Raw genomic sequence first — 17,963 nt, forward strand, 5'->3', positions numbered from 1 at the left:
CCCAGTGCAGGTTTTTGAGCTGCACGTCAGGGGTTAATGTCTGGAGCTCAGTGCAGGTTTTGACCTGCACACCTGGGCTTAATGATTGTGGCCTCTTTCTGGTTCTGGGAGAGCTTCTTAAACCCCTGGGATGCTCCAATCCCTGCCAGTTATACTTTTGCCTTTGTCCGAGTGTGGTGACCTCTGTGTGCCTGTTTGTTGCTATAGCTTGTTTATATAATTCTGACACGGTTCTGTTCCCCGTTGTGAGTTTGCCTGTTGATTCTGTACTGTGCTACCCTCTCTGTGTATGACTCATTGCCTGTGATCTGACTACTCTGCTCGCCCCTCTTGTACCTTGCAGCTATCTCTGTGTATGACTCATTGCCTGTGTTCTGACTACTCTCTGCTCACCCCTCTTGTACCTTGCAGCTATCCGTATATGACTCATTGATTCTGTACTGTGCTACCCTCTCTGTGTATGACTCTGCCTGTGATCTGATTACTCTCTGCTCGCCCCTCTTGTACCTTTGCAGCTATCTCTGTGTATGACTCATTGGCTACGTCCTGACTATCCTCCCTGTCTATGCCCCTTGGTAACTTTGTCTCGCAGTTACCCTGCTAGGAGTTGTCTTGCAGCTCCTAGCTCTCTGTAGCTTAGGCCACGCCCCCAGCAGTCACGTGCTTCAGGTCCTGCGGCTCTGAAGTACACATCTACGTCTGCTGCCCGCTCCACAGGTATCTTTGAGCACAGTTCGCTTTACTCAGGACACGCGCGCTGGCTCAGTGAGCAAGTTCAGTGCGGTGTTTCTGACATAACTGGCCTGCTATTTTTTTTCCTCTCCTCACTTCTGCAGCATGGACCCAATGTGTGCTTTATCTGAGCAGGTGAAATGCTTGACTCAGTCACTGCAGAAGCTTAGTTTGGAACCCCAAGCTCTGGCCCAGTCCCAACGGCGGGTTGAGGACTCAGTTCAGGGGGTACTTTCCTCAGGCTTCCAGCAGGTGGGGAATAGAGATGTCATTTTAGTCCCACCCGAATCCCCAGTTAAATTGCCATATACGTTTTCTGGTAACAAAGATGATTTCAGAGCATTTAAGGAGGGCTGTAAGCTCTTTTTCTCTTTGAGACCCCGTTCCTCTGGGGATGAGAAACAGGGTGGGGGTGGTTATGTCCCTGCTTAGGGGGTCCCCACAAGCCTGGGCATTTTCGCTTTCCTCTTCTGCCCCTGAGAGAATGACTGTGGATGCGTTTTTTGAAGCCTTAGGGCTTATTATGATGAGCCTGATAGTGCGTTTGGCTGAGGACAAGGTGATGAGTGTCTGTCAGGGGGAGCACTCGGCCGAATGGTTCTGTACTGAATTCAGACATTGGGCAACCGAGATTTCCTGGAGTGATGCCGCCCTTCGGGGACTGTTCCGTAGAGGCCTGTGTGAACGTCTGAAGGATGCCTTGGCACTCCATTCTCCGCCTGACTCCCTGGAGGATGCCATGACCCAAGCGGTTCGCATGGATCGCAGACTGCGGGCTAGAGGCGTTATGCAAGGGAAACACCATTATTCTTCAGTGGAGATGAGACCTGGACACTTCCTGTGTCTATGGAGGTGAGCGCTGTCACCTGTGAGGAAAAGGAAAGAAGACGCCGCCGGGAGAAGCAGTTGTGCTTCTGTTGTGGGGAATCTGGACACTGGAAGAAGGACTGCCCCTCCTGTCCGTCATCCTCCAAGATGGCGGGAAACGACTAGGTCTGGGTAGTAGTCGAGGAGGCTACCAAGACCTTCAGGTACAATTTTCCTGGTGGAACTGGAACTTGGTAATGGTCCGGTTCAGACTACTGCTTTTGTTGACTGCGGTTCTGCTGTGAACCTGATTGATACCAGAGTTATGACTCTTAATTAGATAGGGACAGTCAGGCTTCAGGATCCTGTTAAACTTGTGGCAATTGACTCGTCCCCTCTTACCCAGGACGGTATCTGTTGCAGGTCTGAACTTTTTTCTCTAAAAGTGGGTTCCACTCGTGGAAAAACTAAGTTGTCTTGTGCTAGATAACTTGCCTGCAGGACTGGTACTGGGGATGCCTTGGCTTCAATGCCATAATCCTACCATTGATTGGGTTACAGGGGAGATCACTCAATGGGGATGTAAGGATAAATGTGGTAACTTGGGACATCTTCTTAACGCTGTTAAATCTGTATCTGTTTCGTCTGTCGGTCTGGAAGGTATTCCGGAGTACCTGAAGGATTTCGAAGACGTTTTTTCCGAAAGTGAGGCTGAGGCGCTGCCACCACATAGACCCTACGATTGTGCCATTGATTTAGTACCCGGAGCCAAGTTACCGAAGGCTCGATTGTTCAATTTGTCTGGGCCTGAGCGCCAAGCCATGAAGGAGTACATAGCTGAGAGTCTCTGCAAAAGGTATATCAGGCCTTCTGTGGCTGCAAGATTCTTCTTTGTGAAGAAGAAAGATGGTGGTTTGCGGCTGTGCCTCGACTTTCTGGAACTGAACAAGATAACGGTTAGGAACACTTACCCGCTTCCCCTCATCCCAGACTTATGTAACCAGTTAGCTGGGGCCCAATGGTTCTCCAAGTTAGATCTGTGGGGGGCCTACAATCTGATAAGGGTTCGGGAAGGGGACGAGTGGAAAACTGCATTCCTCACATCAGAAGGACTCTTTGAGAACCTGGTAATGCCATTTGGGTTAACTAATGCACCCGCTATTTTCCAGAATTTCATCAATGTTGTGTTTTTTCTGACCTGATAGGCCGTTTTGTTATTATTTATTTGGATGACATTTTGGTGTATTCCCCGGACAGCCAATCTCACTTGCAACATCTACAGACAGTTCTCCAGAGACTCGGGGAGAACCGCTTGTTCGCTAAATTCGAAAAATGTTCGTTTTTTGTACAGGAACTGTCTTTTTTGGGGTTGAATGTGTCCTGTGAGGGGTTTCGTATGGTCCTAAGAAGGTGCTGGCGATCGCTGACTGGGTTCAGCCTCGAGATCTCAAGGGGCTCCAGTACTTCTTAGGATTTGCGAACTATTATCGAAGATTCATTAAAGGTTTCTCACAAGTGGTTAAACCACTCACGGATCTTACCCAGAAGGGCGCTGATGTAAAAAATTGGTCTGTACTCGCTAAGGAGTCCTTCTCAGCAATTAAGAAATGTTTCATGTCTGCCCCCGTGTTGGTACAACCAGACCCGTCCAAACCATTCATTGTGGAGATGGAGGGCTTCTGAAGTGGGGGTGGGGGCTGTGCTGTCCCAGGGTCCGGCCACCCTTACCAATCTGAAACTCTGTGCCTTCTTCTCCAAGAAGTTCTCAGCTGAGAAAAACTATGATGTAGGCAATAGAGAACTTCTTGTGGTCAAGCTGGCCTTTGAGGAATGGAGGCACTTTTTGGAAGGGGCGGCTCACTATCCCGGTTGTTACGAATCACAAAAATTTGGCATACCTTGAATCTGCTAAGAGGCTTACTCCTAGACAAGCCCGTTGGTCACTTTTGTTTTTCACGATTTCAGTTCTCCATTATTTTTCGACCGGGGTCCAAAAATGTTAAAGCGGATGCCCTGTCCAGAAGTTTTGACCCAGTGTCTCCCCCTGAGCCGCCGTCCTCCATTCTTCCCCCAGGGGTGGTAGTGGCGGGGGTCTCAACTGAGTTGGAACAAGAAATTCTAAGGGCTCAGGCCCTAGCTCCGGCAACAAGGCCAGGGGATAAACTGTTTGTTCCAGATTCATTGCGGCCTAGACTTCTGCAGGAGTTTCATGAGTCTAGGCTGAGTTCTCCTCCAGGTATCACGGCCACTAGAGAGGCAGTAGCCAGGGGTTTTTGGTGGCCTTCATTAAGGTCCGATGTCAAGGAATTTGTTTCTGCTTGTGGAGTGTGTGCCCGTTCCAAAAGCTCGCATAACCGGCGGCTGGGGAACTCATACCTTTACCGCTTCCTGATAGGCCATGGACTCACCTTTCCATGGATTTTATTACCGGCCTTCCACCTTCCAGGAGCAATACCGTGATCTGGGTGGTGGTGGATAGGTTTTCTAAACAGGCCTATTTCATTCCCTTGGCAGCATTACCCTCAGCAGAAACATTATCAAGGTTGTTTGTGCAGCATGTGGTCCGATTGCATGGGATACCCCTGAATGTTGTGTCTGACAGAGGTGTGCAGTTTGTGGCCAGTTTTGGAGGGCGTTCTGTATGAAATTGGGCATCTCACTCTCCTTCTCGTCGGCATATCACCTGGAGAGTAATGGTCAGACAGAACGCACCAATCAATCCCTGGAACAAATTCTCAGGTGTCTGACCTCCGCCAGACAGGAGGATTGGTGTGATGCGTTACCGTTGGCGGAATTCGCTTTTAACAACCGGGTGAGTCAGTCCACCAACATCCCCATTCCTGATTAACTATGGGTTTAATCCACATTTTGGGGAATTTTCACGGGTGGATTCCGGTTGTCCAGGGGTAGAGGGGTCCATTCAACGGTTAAAAAACTTCTGGGCTGAAGTCCAGCGTAATATCTCTCGGACCCAGGGGAGGTACAAATATTTTGCTGACAAAAAGAGAGCCTCGGGAGACATGTTTCAGGTGGGAGAGAAGGTTTGGCTTTCCACACGTAACCTCAACTTAAAGGTACCATCAGCTAAGTTGGGACCAAAGTTCATTGGTCCGTATGAGATTATGGAGATAGTCAACCCAGTGGCATATAGGTTGCGTCTCCCCGCCTCCTTAAAAATATCCAATGTGTTCCATAAATCTCTGTTGAAATCCATATGGTCTGTCAAAGAGGACTCTGAGCCTGTTGTTCCTCTAGTGCTGGTGGAGGGTCAATTGGAGTATGAAGTCGGACATATTGTGGACTCTCGGCGGGTGCGCCGCTCTTTGCAGTATCTGGTCCACTGGAAGGGATATGGACCAGAGGAGCGCTCATGGGTCCCTGCTCGCTCTGTACATGCAGATCGCCTCGTTCGGGCTTTCCATGCCAAGTACCCGTGGAAGCCTGGGGGTCCAGAGGCCCCCCGTTGAGAGGGGGGTACTGTCATGATCCCAGTGCAGGTTTTTGAGCTGCACGTCAGGGGTTAATGTCTGGAGCTCAGTGCAGGTTTTGACCTGCACACCTGGGCTTAATGATTGTGGCCTCTTTCTGGTTCTGGGAGAGCTTCTTAAACCCCTGGGAAGCTCCAATCCCTGCCAGTTATACTTTTGCCTTTGGCCGAGTGTGGTGACCTCTGTGTGCCTGTGCCTGTTCATTGTTATAGCTTGTTTATATGGTTCTGACCCGGTTCTGTTTCCCGTTGTGAGTTTGCCTGTTGATTCTATACTGTGCTACCCTCTCTGTGTATGACTCATTGCCTGTGATCTGACTACTCTCTGCTCGCCCCTCTTGTACCTTGCAGCTATCTCTGTGTATGACTCATTGCCTGTGTTCTGACTACTCTCTGCTCACCCCTCTTGTACCTTGCAGCTATCTGTATATGACTCATTGGCTACATCCTGACTATCCTCCCTGTCTATGCCCCTTGGTAACTTTGTCTCGCAGTTACCCTGCTAGGAGTTCTCTTGCAGCTCCTAGCTCTCTGGAGTTTAGGCCACGCCACTAGCAGTCACATGCTTCAGGTCCTGCGGCTCTGAAGTACGCACCTACTTGGCTGCTGCCCGCTCCACAGGTATCTTTGAGCACAGTTCGCTTTACTCAGGACACGTGCACTGGCTCAGTGAGCAAGTTCAGTGCGGTGTTTCTGACAAATTCCAGATTCTCACTGCCCTAACTGTAAAGAATCCTCTTCTATGTTGGTGGAAAAACCTTTTCTCCTCCAGAAGCAGAGAATGCCCCTTTGTGACCGTCACCTTCCTTGGTATAAACAGATCCTCAGAGAGATATTTGTATTGTCCCCTTATATACTTATACATGGTTATTAGATCGCCCCTCAGTCTTTTTTTCTAGACTAAATCCTAATTTTGCTAATCTCTCTGGGTATTGTAGTTCCCCCATCCCCTTTATTAATTTTGTTGCCCTCCTTTGTACTCGCTCTAGTTCCATTATATCCTGACTGAGCACCGGTGCCCAAAACTGTACACAGAACTCCATGTGCGGTCTAACCAGGGATTTGTACAGAGGCAGTATAATGCTCTCATCACGTGTATCCAGACCTCTTTTAATGCACCCCATGATCCTGTTTGCCTTGGCAGCCGCTGCCTGGCACTGGCTGCTCCAGGTAAGTTTATCATTAACTAGGATCCCCAAGTCCTTCTCCATGTCAGATTTACCCAGTGGTTTCCCGTTCAGTGTGTAATGGTGATATTGATTCCTTCTTCCCATGTGTATAACCTTACATTTATCATTGTTATACCCCATCTGCCACCTTTCGGCCCAAGTTCCCAACTTATCCAGATCCATCTGTAGCAGAATACTATCTTCTCTTGTATTGACTGCTTTATATAGTTTTGTATCATCTGCAAATATCGATATTTTACTGTGTAAACCTTCTACCAGATCGTTAATAAATATGTTGTAGAGAAGAGGTCCCAACACCGACCCCTGCGGTCCCCACTGGTCACAGCGACCCAGTTAGAGAATATACCATTTATAACCCCCCTCTGCTTTCTATCACTCAGCCAGTTACTTACCCATTTACACACATTTTCCCCAGACCCAGCACTCTCATTTTGTGTACCAACCTCTTGTGTGGCACGGTATCAAACGCTTTGGAAAAATCAAGTTATACCATGTCCAATGACTCGCCTTGGTCCAGTCTATAGCTTACCTCTTCATAAAAGCTGATTAGATTGGTGTGACAGGAGCGATTCCTCATAATCCCATGCTGATATGGAGTCACACAGTTATTCTCAGTGAGATCATCCAGAATAACATCCCTCAGAAACCCTTCACATATCTCACCAACAATAGAGGTTAGACTTACAGTCCTATAATTTCCAGGTCACTTTTAGAGCCTTTTTTGAATATTGGTACCACATTTGCTATGCGCCAGTCCTGTGGAACAGACCCCATCACTATAGAGTCTCTAAATATAAGAAATAATGGTTTGTCTGTTACATTACTCAGTTCTCTTACTACTCGTGGGTGTATGCCATCCGGACCCGGAAATTTATCTATTGTAATCTTATTTAAAATCTCTGTTGAAGAGGTTTGTGGAGCCAGTAGTTCCTATGGCGGTGCCTCCTGACCCTGTATTGGTTAAAGGCAATGTGGAATATGAGGTAGAGAAAATATTGGATTCTCGTTTGGCTAGGCGGAGACTCCAGTACTTGGTCAAATGGAAGGGTTATGGCCAGGAGGATAATTCTTGGGTCTCTGCTTCTGACATTCATGCCGATAGATTGGTTCGTGCTTTTCACCGGGCCCATCCTGATCGGCCTGGTGGCGTGGATGAGGGTTCGGTGACTCCTCCTCAAGGGGGGGTACTGTTGTGAATTCGCTTTCTGGCCTACCTATGGTTACTGCTGAAGGTGGTGGAGCTAGTCAGGTTGACGGAGGGGTTGCGAGTTCTCTTTCTGGGCTCCCTCTGGTGGTTACTGGAGGTAATGGAGCTGATCTGACTAACAGAGGCTTGCCACCTGATAATGAGGATGACGATTGGAGATCTGGGTTTTCAGACTGGATTTAAGACAGCCGACTCCCTCTATCCCTGCTGGTGATTTTTTTCCTGCCTCCTGAGGTCTTAGTTTCCAGCTCAGTCCCTGCATGCTCAGCTAAGTGTTCTTTTGCTATTCTGTTCACATTTGATCTGGTTTTGTCTTTTTCAGTTTTGTGTGGGTCAGCCAGCTCCGGCTGGGGCTGTGCTGAATCACCATCCATATGTTACTGCTTGTGCCAGTTTGTTTTTTTGTCCCTTATTAGATTGGCCTCTTTTTGCTCTGCTTTCAGAATATACCAGAGTGCTGATATAGTGGGCAAAGTCGTGCAACTTCAGTATTTTTGCATCAGACATGTTGGACCTTTTGCAGGGTTTTTTGCGTGATTGCAGACAGTGTCTTTCCTTTCCTGTCTAGTCAGTGTGGCCCCATTGTTTGCTCAGTCTATTTTCCTGCCTGCGTTTGTGTTTTCATCTTGTCTCACCGACAATATATCTATTCCTTTGGGGTCTGCTTTGGGGCAGTTTAGATTTCCCCTTTTCTTTCTTTAGGCATATTTAGTCCTCCGGCTGTGTCGAGGCGTCTAGGGTCATCGTAGGCACACTCCATGGCTACTGCTAGTTGTGTGGATAGGATCAGGGGTCAGCAATCCGCTTAGTTACCAACCTCTCTGTTTTTTTGTGGCTTAGCTTGGGTTTGCTCTCCTCCTCAGTGACCCAATCATAACACCCCTCCCTGCCTCTGCTTCCGCGGATGCCCCTCCCTGCCTCTGCTTCCGCGGATGCTTCTCTTTGCCTCTGCTTCCGTGGATGTTCTCCATTGCCTCTGCTTCAGTGGATGCTCCCCCCTGCCTCTGCTCTTCATCAATTTCCAGCCGAAAAGAATAGTGACAGGTGACAACTCTGCACACGGTGTGTTCATTTCTATCAGCAGTGTCGACTTTACTGTTAGTGTGTCTTGTAAGGTGGTGGCTGGACATGTCGTGGACTGGAGGTATGTGTCCCCAAGGTGCCAAGCCTCAGTGATGCAGGACCCGGAGAAGCAGGTTCCAGCACACATTGTGCTGAGAGGTGATTTAATGGGTTGAGGTTTTACAAGCAGCTGAAATAGCTGGGTGGGATCAGCTGCTCACTTACCTCCAGTCCTGGTCTTGGAGTGTCCTGTATAAGTGTCCTGTCTCACATGGTCTCTGTATATGTGAAAGGTAAGGAGGCCTTGTATGTGCTGCTCAGATCCTGCTGGCTTCTGAGCGAAACGTACTGACGTTTAAACTGGTGAGCCCGTGCTTTGTATTGACTGGTTATTTTCCATTTTTGTTCTGATATACCTTATTGTAGAGGCTGTTTTATTTTGGTAAACCTGACTGTTAACTTATAATCCTGTGTGTGAACCAGCGCCTGCCATACAGCAGATCCCTCACAATTGGTGGAGAATGCGGGCAGAAATCCCAGAGGACAGATGATTGCTCTCTGGAAACTGCATGTCCTGGGTCAAGCCAGCTGAAAAACAACCGGTACAGGCAAAACTGCAGCAGCCGCCGGCTCAGCAGGCGATAAGCTGTTCTGCAACAATTCCAGCTACTTCAGCAGCAACCACAGCAGCAGGAACAGATGACGCTTCTGGCAGAGAAGCCGCACCGCCAACAAGCCAAAGCGACGAGATGCTGGTGAAGAAAACCGTGAGAGGGGCGTTCCTGCCTGTGTTTGAGAGGGTGGCAGACCCTCAGAGACCACCGGAGCACTGGGGGGAGTTTCTTGTGCCATATTTGACCAGGGAGCTTACCACTCAGCAAGACACAGAAGTACAAGGTGTTCAGTGCTCAGAGACACAGCCGAGGAGAGGAGGCAGAGCCCGACCACCACTGAACAAGACACAGAGGTAAAAGGTGCTCAGAGACACAGCTGAGGTGAGGAGGCCGAGCCCGACCACCACTGAACAAGATACAGATGTACAAGGTGCTCAGACACAGCTGAGGTGAGGAGGCCGAGCCTGACCACCACTGATCATGCAAGACACAGAGGTACAAGGTGTTCAGTGCTCAGACACACAGCAGAGGTGAAGAGGCCGAGCCCGACCACCACTGAGCAAGACACAGAATTACTAGGTATTCAGTGCTCAGACACACAGCTGAGGAGGCTGAGCCCGACCACCACTGAGCAAGACAGAAGTACAAGGTGTTCAGAGACACGGCCCGACCACCACTGAGTAAGACACAGAAGTACAAGGTGTTCAGTGCTCAGAGACACAGCCGAGGTGAGGAGGCTGAGACCGACCATCACTGAGCAAGACACAGAGGTACAAGGTGCTCAGAGACACAGCTGAGGTGAGAAGGCCGAGCCCGACCACCACTGAACAAGATACAGAAGTACAAGGTGTTCAGTGCTCAGAGACACAGCCGAGGTGAGCAGGCTGAGACCGACTACCACTGAGCAAACAAGAAACAGAAGTACAAGGTGCTCAGAGACACAGCTGAGGTGAGGAGGCTGAGCCCGACCACCACTGATCATTCAAGACACAGAGGTACAAGGTGTTCAGTGCTCAGACACACAGCTGAGGAGGAGGTCGAGCCCGACCACCACTGATCATGCAAGACACAGAGGTACAAGGTGTTCAGTGCTCAGACACACAGCTGAGGTGAGGAGGCTGAGCCTGACCACCACTGAGCAAGACACAGAAGGGCATAGGCAGTCAGATATATGGCACGCTGCAAACTGTTATTAAGCAGTACTTCTCCTGATCTAGACATTAGATCTATCGTATGCACTTTATCAATGGGGCCATCACTACTTCTACAAGCTAAGTTGTCTGTCTTCTAATACATCTCTGATGAAGTGGCACAGTAAGTCCTTCAGATGAGCCCATTGTTAGGAGAAACGCGTCGGGTTTAGTTTCCCATGCCCATGACTGCTGATCCTGCTCTCCTTGCCTGTCGTTGGGTGAAGCTTGGGATGTAGTCATTCTGGACTGATATCTTGGCCTCCTCTACTGCCTGGTGAGTTCTGTGTTCCTGACTGTGGCCACATCTTGTGATTGTATCTTGTAGTTATATCGGGGTTTATCTATGGGGTAAAGTGGATTACACGCCGTTCTGTCTAGTGTGAATGATGGCTGATATGGAGCAGGTCGTTTCCACCGGTTAGCGCTCTGCACGTGTTTTCTGTTCATCCTCCATTCTTTATAGTAGGACCCATGGTCTCTGGACTATTCCTGCACAGAGGGATTGTGAGGATTAACTTTAGTCATTTTCTACATTTTTTTTTTTGGACTTTGGGTGTTTCCACACGCCCTCTGTCTAGGGTCCCCGAGGGCTCATCATAGGTCTGGTATTATCCTTCTGCCATTCCTGGGTTCCTCGGAGCCTATATAAGTATAGTGAGGACTAATTAGAGTCGGTTTCCACACTATTGACCTTTTGCTTAGAGGTCATCTGTTTAGGGTCCTTGAGGGTGAGTGGACGTGGAGCAGGGGCGCCAACCTCCACTGCCAGGTAGGGAAGAGAGGGCTGGAAAGAATACAGTGATCAACACTTTACTCTTGAAAGATGAGCATTTGGGGGGGAGCATCACAGAGTTTGTTTGAGGTGTGTTCACATCTGAGTCTTTTTCTTTTTTTTTGAGTGTATCAATAAATAGTATTTTTAATGTTTGGCCTGTGACCTTAACAATCACTTACGCTTTTTCAATTGATCAATCGGTGATCAGAAGAAGGTGGATAATTATTCTCATGAGCTGTATCTACCACTGGCCGTGCTGAAAAAGTGGAGGAGGAGGGTGAAGAGCCGGCCACGGACTAAAGACTATTGGACCACCGGACGTAGAGCGGAGTCCACGGCTCTATGGGATGCAGACTTTTTCCCAGCATGGAGCTCCAGTCGATCTTACTGTTGTGTTTTATTAGAGATTTGCTTGCTCGTTGGTTTAAGGTGCACAATGAAATGGTAAGGGACAGAGAGGCGCGCCATGAGAGACAGTTCACTGAACCTCCTCAGACCCAGAAGTCCCAGAAACCGTTGTACACTACAGTGTACGCGAGGTCTAACATACCATGCTCATCCTGAGCCATGAAGCAGAGACGTGCAGGCTCGGCAAAATCTGGTAAAACAATCATTCCATTCCTCTCATCAGTGTCTCGGGGGTCTCCATGAAGCGATTGTTCCCCCAGTCACTAGGCCCATTGTGTGGATGGGGATAGTAGACCCAACTGAGCCATCACCACAGGGGGTCTCACATGCAGTCCTAGGTGAGGGGCTCATCCACAGGAAAATACCCCCAACAATGCACAGTTAGCTCTTTGGGGGGTTGTTTCTTAGGGGCCGGGCTCAATTCCAGGGGGCTGCTTTGGGTATTTAGGCACTGACTAGTTAATGGAAGGAGGGGGTTTGTTGTTTAGCCTGGAGCTGAATAACGTTCTTTGGTCATGGTATTCGTCGTCTAGAGGAGCATAGGCTGTGAGTGGAACTATACCTGTGAGAGATAGAAAAGCTGTGGGCCAACCAAAAGTTGGAATTAGTGGGTATCACCAAGTACGGGAGCAGTGGAACTACCGGTCCCAGGTTGGGATGTTGTGGACTGAGGCCATCTCATTCTGGCCATCTACCCGGAGTTGCTGTAAGACCGTGTACATAAGAAATAAAACTAATTGCATCGTTAACCTGCCAAGGTGATTAATACAACCCACAACCTCAAATCTTCTCAATATTGTTCAACAATTTTGGTTCTCAAGTCCTCCGGCAGTTCTCTTCTCTTTCTGTTCTCCATGATTAGTGTAGCGCACACAGACACACGATGCAAAGATTGAGGCAACTTCTCTCCTTTTTATCGGGTTTTCATGTTGCCCACACCTGTTCCTTGCCACAGGTGAGTGTGAACGAGCATCACGTGCTTGAAACAAAGTTGGCACCTTTCCAAAATTTAGGGTTAACAACAATGTTGTCTGAGCCACTTTTGTGTGAAATTGACAAATTTGCTTTTTTTTTTTGTGTTGTTCCAACACACAGAGGGAAATCAACATCTATAACAAAATGTGTGTAATTGCAATAATTTTCTGGGAGAAATACTTCATTCTCTGGAACAATGTCAAGGGTGCCAACACTTTCGGCCATGACTGCATATTACTATATCATCAGTGAGATCTGTGGAGATGTCAGAAGTGGCTTTTGGGCATTGATGTTTGGTTCTTATTCTCACTCTACCAGTTCTCCTTTCACTGCCTAAACCTGACCTCTTCTCCATCACTCCTAGCATCGTTGTAAGGCTTGGGGGTCATTATAAAGGAGATTATTCCTGATGTTTGGGAGTTATGATCAGACCTCGTGTCAGCTGAGCAGAAATAGATGATGCATATTGAATTCAGCTCCAGACTGGTGGCACTGTGTGGACATGTCTCAGACACAACGTATAGGAAGATGTCGGCCTCAGATGTAAGATGATACCGGTACTAACACATACACAACATAAAGAAATAAGACGAGACAAAAAGTTAGAAAGAACATATGTAAAATGTTATTAGATTTGTAAGACAACAGTCCAATATAATAGTTGTATATTAGAGCATAACAAAGATGGAGGACACACAGAACTGCTTAAAGATTCAACATCAGACATTTGCTGCTTCTGTTGTAAATGTGGAACTAAATATGGGCTTCACGGGAGAAAATGGAGCTGCAAGATGCTGACGTCGAGGTCGACTATAGGGAGAATGTATTGTGACAAGGAGGCAGCATAGGATGGATGGCGGATGTGGCTAGATGGTGCGAAGAACTGGGGTTGGCTGAAGCTGAGGAGGCCTTAATAGCCACCCAGGAGAAGGTAAATGGGAAAGAACTGGTGAATGATACAGAGCCAGAGTGTCATTCACGAGAAAATGGTAAAGACATATTGACAAAGAAATCAGAGCAAAATTCAATGATGGAAATCAGGGCCGCAGGGTATTGACATGCTAATACACTGCTGAATGGAAGATAGCCTCGTTACCGATATAGATCCATGACGTGCTCAATGATGAGAAGACAGAGAACACAGAGGTAAGGAGGATGAAGGGTCATTAATAATGGAATGATGAGCAGGCCATGGAGTTCTTAAGGCCCCGCCACACATAGCGATCTCGCTAGCGAGATCGCTGCTGAGTCACAAGTTTTACATAATAACACACCTTCCTCCAGTGTCTTATCAATGGCAAGATGGAAGGAGAGCAATGGATGTGGAGAACATGGAATAAACACATATGAGGGGGTAAAGTGAAGACAAGAACAGCCATGTCGGGGGGGGAGTGATGACTACCAATAAAGATCATGTAGCAGTAGGTTATCAGTGTCTGGGGGCCCATGAGTGGTGACTAATGATATCGATGATGTAAGAGTAGGTCATCAATGTCGAGGCCTTGACTGGTGACTACTAATATTGATGATGTAAGAGTAGGTAGTCAATGTCTGGCGATATGAGCGGTGACTACCTATACAGATGTTGTAGCTGTAAGTCATCAAGGTCTAGTGATATGAGTGGTGACTACAGATGATGCAACTGTAGGTCATTCCTGTTGGGGGCCATGAGTGGTGACTACTGATACAGGTGATGTATGAATGGTCATGAATGTTGAGGCCTGCAAGGCGGATTACCAATACAGATGATGTAGGAGTAGATCATCAATGTTAGGGCCGTAACTGGTGACTACTGATGTTGATGATGTAGGAGTAGGTCATCATTGTGTGGTGATATGAGTGGTGACTACTGATACAGATGTTGTAGGCGTAAGTCATCAATGTCTGGTGATTTGAGTCGAAACTACCGATTCACATGATGTAGCTGTAATTTATCAATGTCAGGTGATATGAGTGGTGACTACTGATACAGATGATGTAGCTGTAGGTCATCAGTGTCTGGCGATATGAGTGGTGACTACCCATACAGATGTTGTAGGAGTAAGTGATCAATGTCTGGTGATTTGAGTGGCAACTAAAGATACAGATGTAGCCGTAGGTCATCAATGTCAGGCACCATGAGCGGAGGCTACCGATACAGATGATGTAGCTGTAAATCATCAATGTCAGGGCCCATGAGTGATGACTAACTATGCAGATGATGTAGCTGTAGGTCATCAATGTCGGGGGGCCATGAGTGGTGGCTACTGATACAGATGTTGAAGCTGTAGATCATCAAGGTTGGGGGCCATGAGTGGTGACTACCGATACAGATGTTGAAGCTGTAGGCCATTAATGTTGGAGGCCATTAGTTGTGACTACCTATACCGATGTGGAAGCTGTAAGCCATTAATGTTGGAGGCCATGTACCACACAAAAAAGGTAAACACATGAACTCCGAATGAATGGAACACAAATGAACATGATCAGAAAGTGTAGAGAAAAATGAGAAGTTGTTGCAGAAGAATTGATTGACATGCCGCCTCTGAGCAGTAAATCATGACCCTGGATCTAAACAATGAAAGAACAATAGAAACAAATGCACAGGGAATGAAGTCTACTAGAACACGTACGGATCTCACAAACGGAACATATCATGCCCGAAGCATGTCAGTCATGTACAAATGTTCTGTTGGTTCAGTAACTGGAAGACTTGCGATTGTTATGGTGCAAGAATACAGAAGTAAATGTGGAGGCGCCGCGACCTCTATATACAGAGTAACACACAGCTATACAGTATTATACAGATCATATACAAGACACAGCAGAGACATGCAACCTATATGTACAAAGACAGAACGATGCAATCAGAAAGGCCAGAACATGCACGTCTCAGACTGGATATCTACAGACACAGAACACATTACAGGTAGAAGGAAGAGACTGCCTGCATGGTGGAGAACATACGCTTTATTAATGGGCACCTGGCATGGCGTAATGGACAGTACAGCACCAGGTCCAGAATGCACAGGTAGGCTCAGGCCCGTACACAATGCACACAATCTACTCATTACACGGTTCTGACCTGCAGAATGACCTCAGCCTAGAAGCCAACACCTGGTAGACCACGTACCAGATGTTCTCACGAGGGTAAAGACATGAATGTACTGATGATGAAATCATATGTATGACCCCATTGTACCATCTAAATTCTACTTCTGCAGTGTCTGTAGCAAGTCTTGTCCACCAGGACAGTAGATGAGCTGGTCAGGTTATATGGCCGTGCCATCACCGCTCACTAGGCAGGGCGTCTCCAGTTCCACCCTACTTATGGATGGGCTTTGGTTACCTCACTGGATGAAGCTTAACATTTTTCACAAGTATCCGGTGCATTTCCACCAACCGTATGCTGTATGGAGCACACATGATTAGCCGTGAGATAGGACTGTCCATCCACGTGACTGGAGAGTCTTTGCGTCTCTTTACTGAAAGACAGACACGTATCCCGATCACTGGGCTGTCTGATTAGGTTTCTTTAAGGCAATAACTAAAAATATTAGAAAAATAGATTTTGGTCCTGAAAATAGAAGATATAGAAGATGAGCATCCTTGTGGACACTCCTCGATGCAGAGTTACGCCCTTCTCAGGGTCACAGTAGGCATCACTCTATATAGTGGCCTACGTGCTGTAGATTGGGGACTGCCGGTACGAGATCTGCTGCGCTGCCCCACGCCATCATCATTCACGTCAAATGCTGCAGCAGATAGTCTGCTTCCCACTTTGTGAAATATGTGGCGTGCACATGTAAACCAGTGTCACACCAGATAAATACTGGAGTTTGTGGCCCTTCTCTGGTGACTGTTAGGACTTGTCGAGAAAATTCAGTTCTCTACCTGGGGAACACTATAGACTCAGATCTCAGGGATCACCAAGTCTTCTAGACTCATGGAATCTCACGATTGAGACTTGGCACCAAGAGCCATGATAGATTCACACACACGAATGTTCAAAGCTGACAGTGGGAAATGTTCTAGATCCATACGGTCCCATACTGGGGAATTTTCGATAACCAGAAACATTCAGCTCCTCAGCGAGGATAAAACTCCAGAAGAGACTGCACTGAAGGACAAACTGCTGGGTGAGGGCAAAAAATAAAAGGCACTCGTCTAAGATTCAGCGGTAAAAACCGTCCTGGGGTTCCAGAGGAACGGTCACTGAAGTCACCGGAACGTTATCCAGGTGCGGTTACACAGACAGCGCTGATCAGCCAACTTCTCCCCAATACTACCACAAGAGGAATACAACACCCATTCTCCAGCTGTACATCTACTAATGACCACCCTCACATAGGACTGATGTGACTCCCATCAAACTGATACACGGGGAGGTTGGCTCCCATCATATATCAGTCAGGCAGAGGATAAGTTGTAGTAGGCACAACCCCTAATATACAAGGACCACGAGAGAATGTCTCCACCAGTATCAAGCTGTTACTGAGAGTAATGGCATAACCCTCATTATGGTGGTTCCTGTTGGATGATACAATGCCCTGGACCGGAGCAGACCCCCATAGTACTATGCTAGCAGTAATACCCCTATTATTCTGGCACCAGGAGGTAATGATAGTTATTCTTGACCTAATCTGACCGGACCCGGTTTTGGGGTGTAGCTATTATATGGTGGTCACCAAATTGTCATTATCAATATTATTATGGATGGAAAACTGAGAGGAGTGGGGAGCAGCACCGGGTCATGACAGGTGGCTTAAGAACCATTATAACTGGATCCATAACCATGGATGTGATCTGAGCGCGTCGTCGCCTCTAGGAGGTCTCTTCTCCGTGGTAGTGCTCCATCCAGGCTACGGCTGGACATGCTCTTCTTACATAGTGTATATGGAGTATGACCCACATACAGGTCTGCACTCGGTATCTTCTACATCAGGTGGACATCTCAAGGTGTTCAGGTCCCACAGCTGGAGAGATGTCACCTGCACGTGGCAGAGGAGATGAAATGAGCCCTTGGGAAAGCTCCGCTGGTGGCAGAGTTCCATATGTATTGCTATAAGGAGTCTTCAGTCAGCAGCAGGCCCAGGACGTCAGGTGAAGAACTGGGCCAGTACTGGGCGGCACTATACCTCAATAATATTGACAGATGGGGCCTTTTGCTGAAAAGATGACAAAACAACATTAATAGAATCTAAAATGGTGACGAATGGAACATAATGTTCATTAAGTACTCCATACACATTATTAGACTAGAATCCCGCCGATATTAGCAGGATCAGATGGCGGTTTATTGTTTATGGTGGCCTCCGGACTCTCCCCCGACTGATCATGTCAGGGAAGAGAAGCATTTGGGATGTGAGATTTCTACCACCCAATACTTTTGCTGTCCAGCAGATAAACCATCACCAGAGGAGTCTGGAAGGGACTGAGGAGGCAGAAAAAAGATGTGCTCTGTAGAGCGGAGGAGGATAGAGTAGAAGGGTAGAGAGAGTAAGGAGAGTGAAGCTCTGTAGGGAGGTGCAGGA

The 17,963-nt window shown here is 47.6% G+C and overlaps 1 protein-coding gene across 1 annotated transcript in view; it reads right to left on the bottom strand.

Annotated features, from left to right (window-relative positions):
- Window positions 1-15,379: 15,379 nt before the first annotated feature.
- Window positions 15,380-17,963, bottom strand: part of FNDC4 (fibronectin type III domain containing 4) — a 122,431-nt gene continuing 119,847 nt past the window's right edge. The window contains exon 7 of the mRNA XM_073557781.1: window positions 15,380-17,597. Within this exon, the coding sequence (XP_073413882.1) occupies window positions 17,562-17,597 (36 nt within the window). The 3' untranslated portion in view covers window positions 15,380-17,561. The remainder of the gene's footprint in view (window positions 17,598-17,963) is intronic.

This window comes from Dendrobates tinctorius, unplaced genomic scaffold (assembly GCF_039654945.1).
Source record: "Dendrobates tinctorius isolate UK_male_01 unplaced genomic scaffold, ASM3965494v1 ptg000251l, whole genome shotgun sequence".
NCBI lineage: Eukaryota > Metazoa > Chordata > Amphibia > Anura > Dendrobatidae > Dendrobates > Dendrobates tinctorius.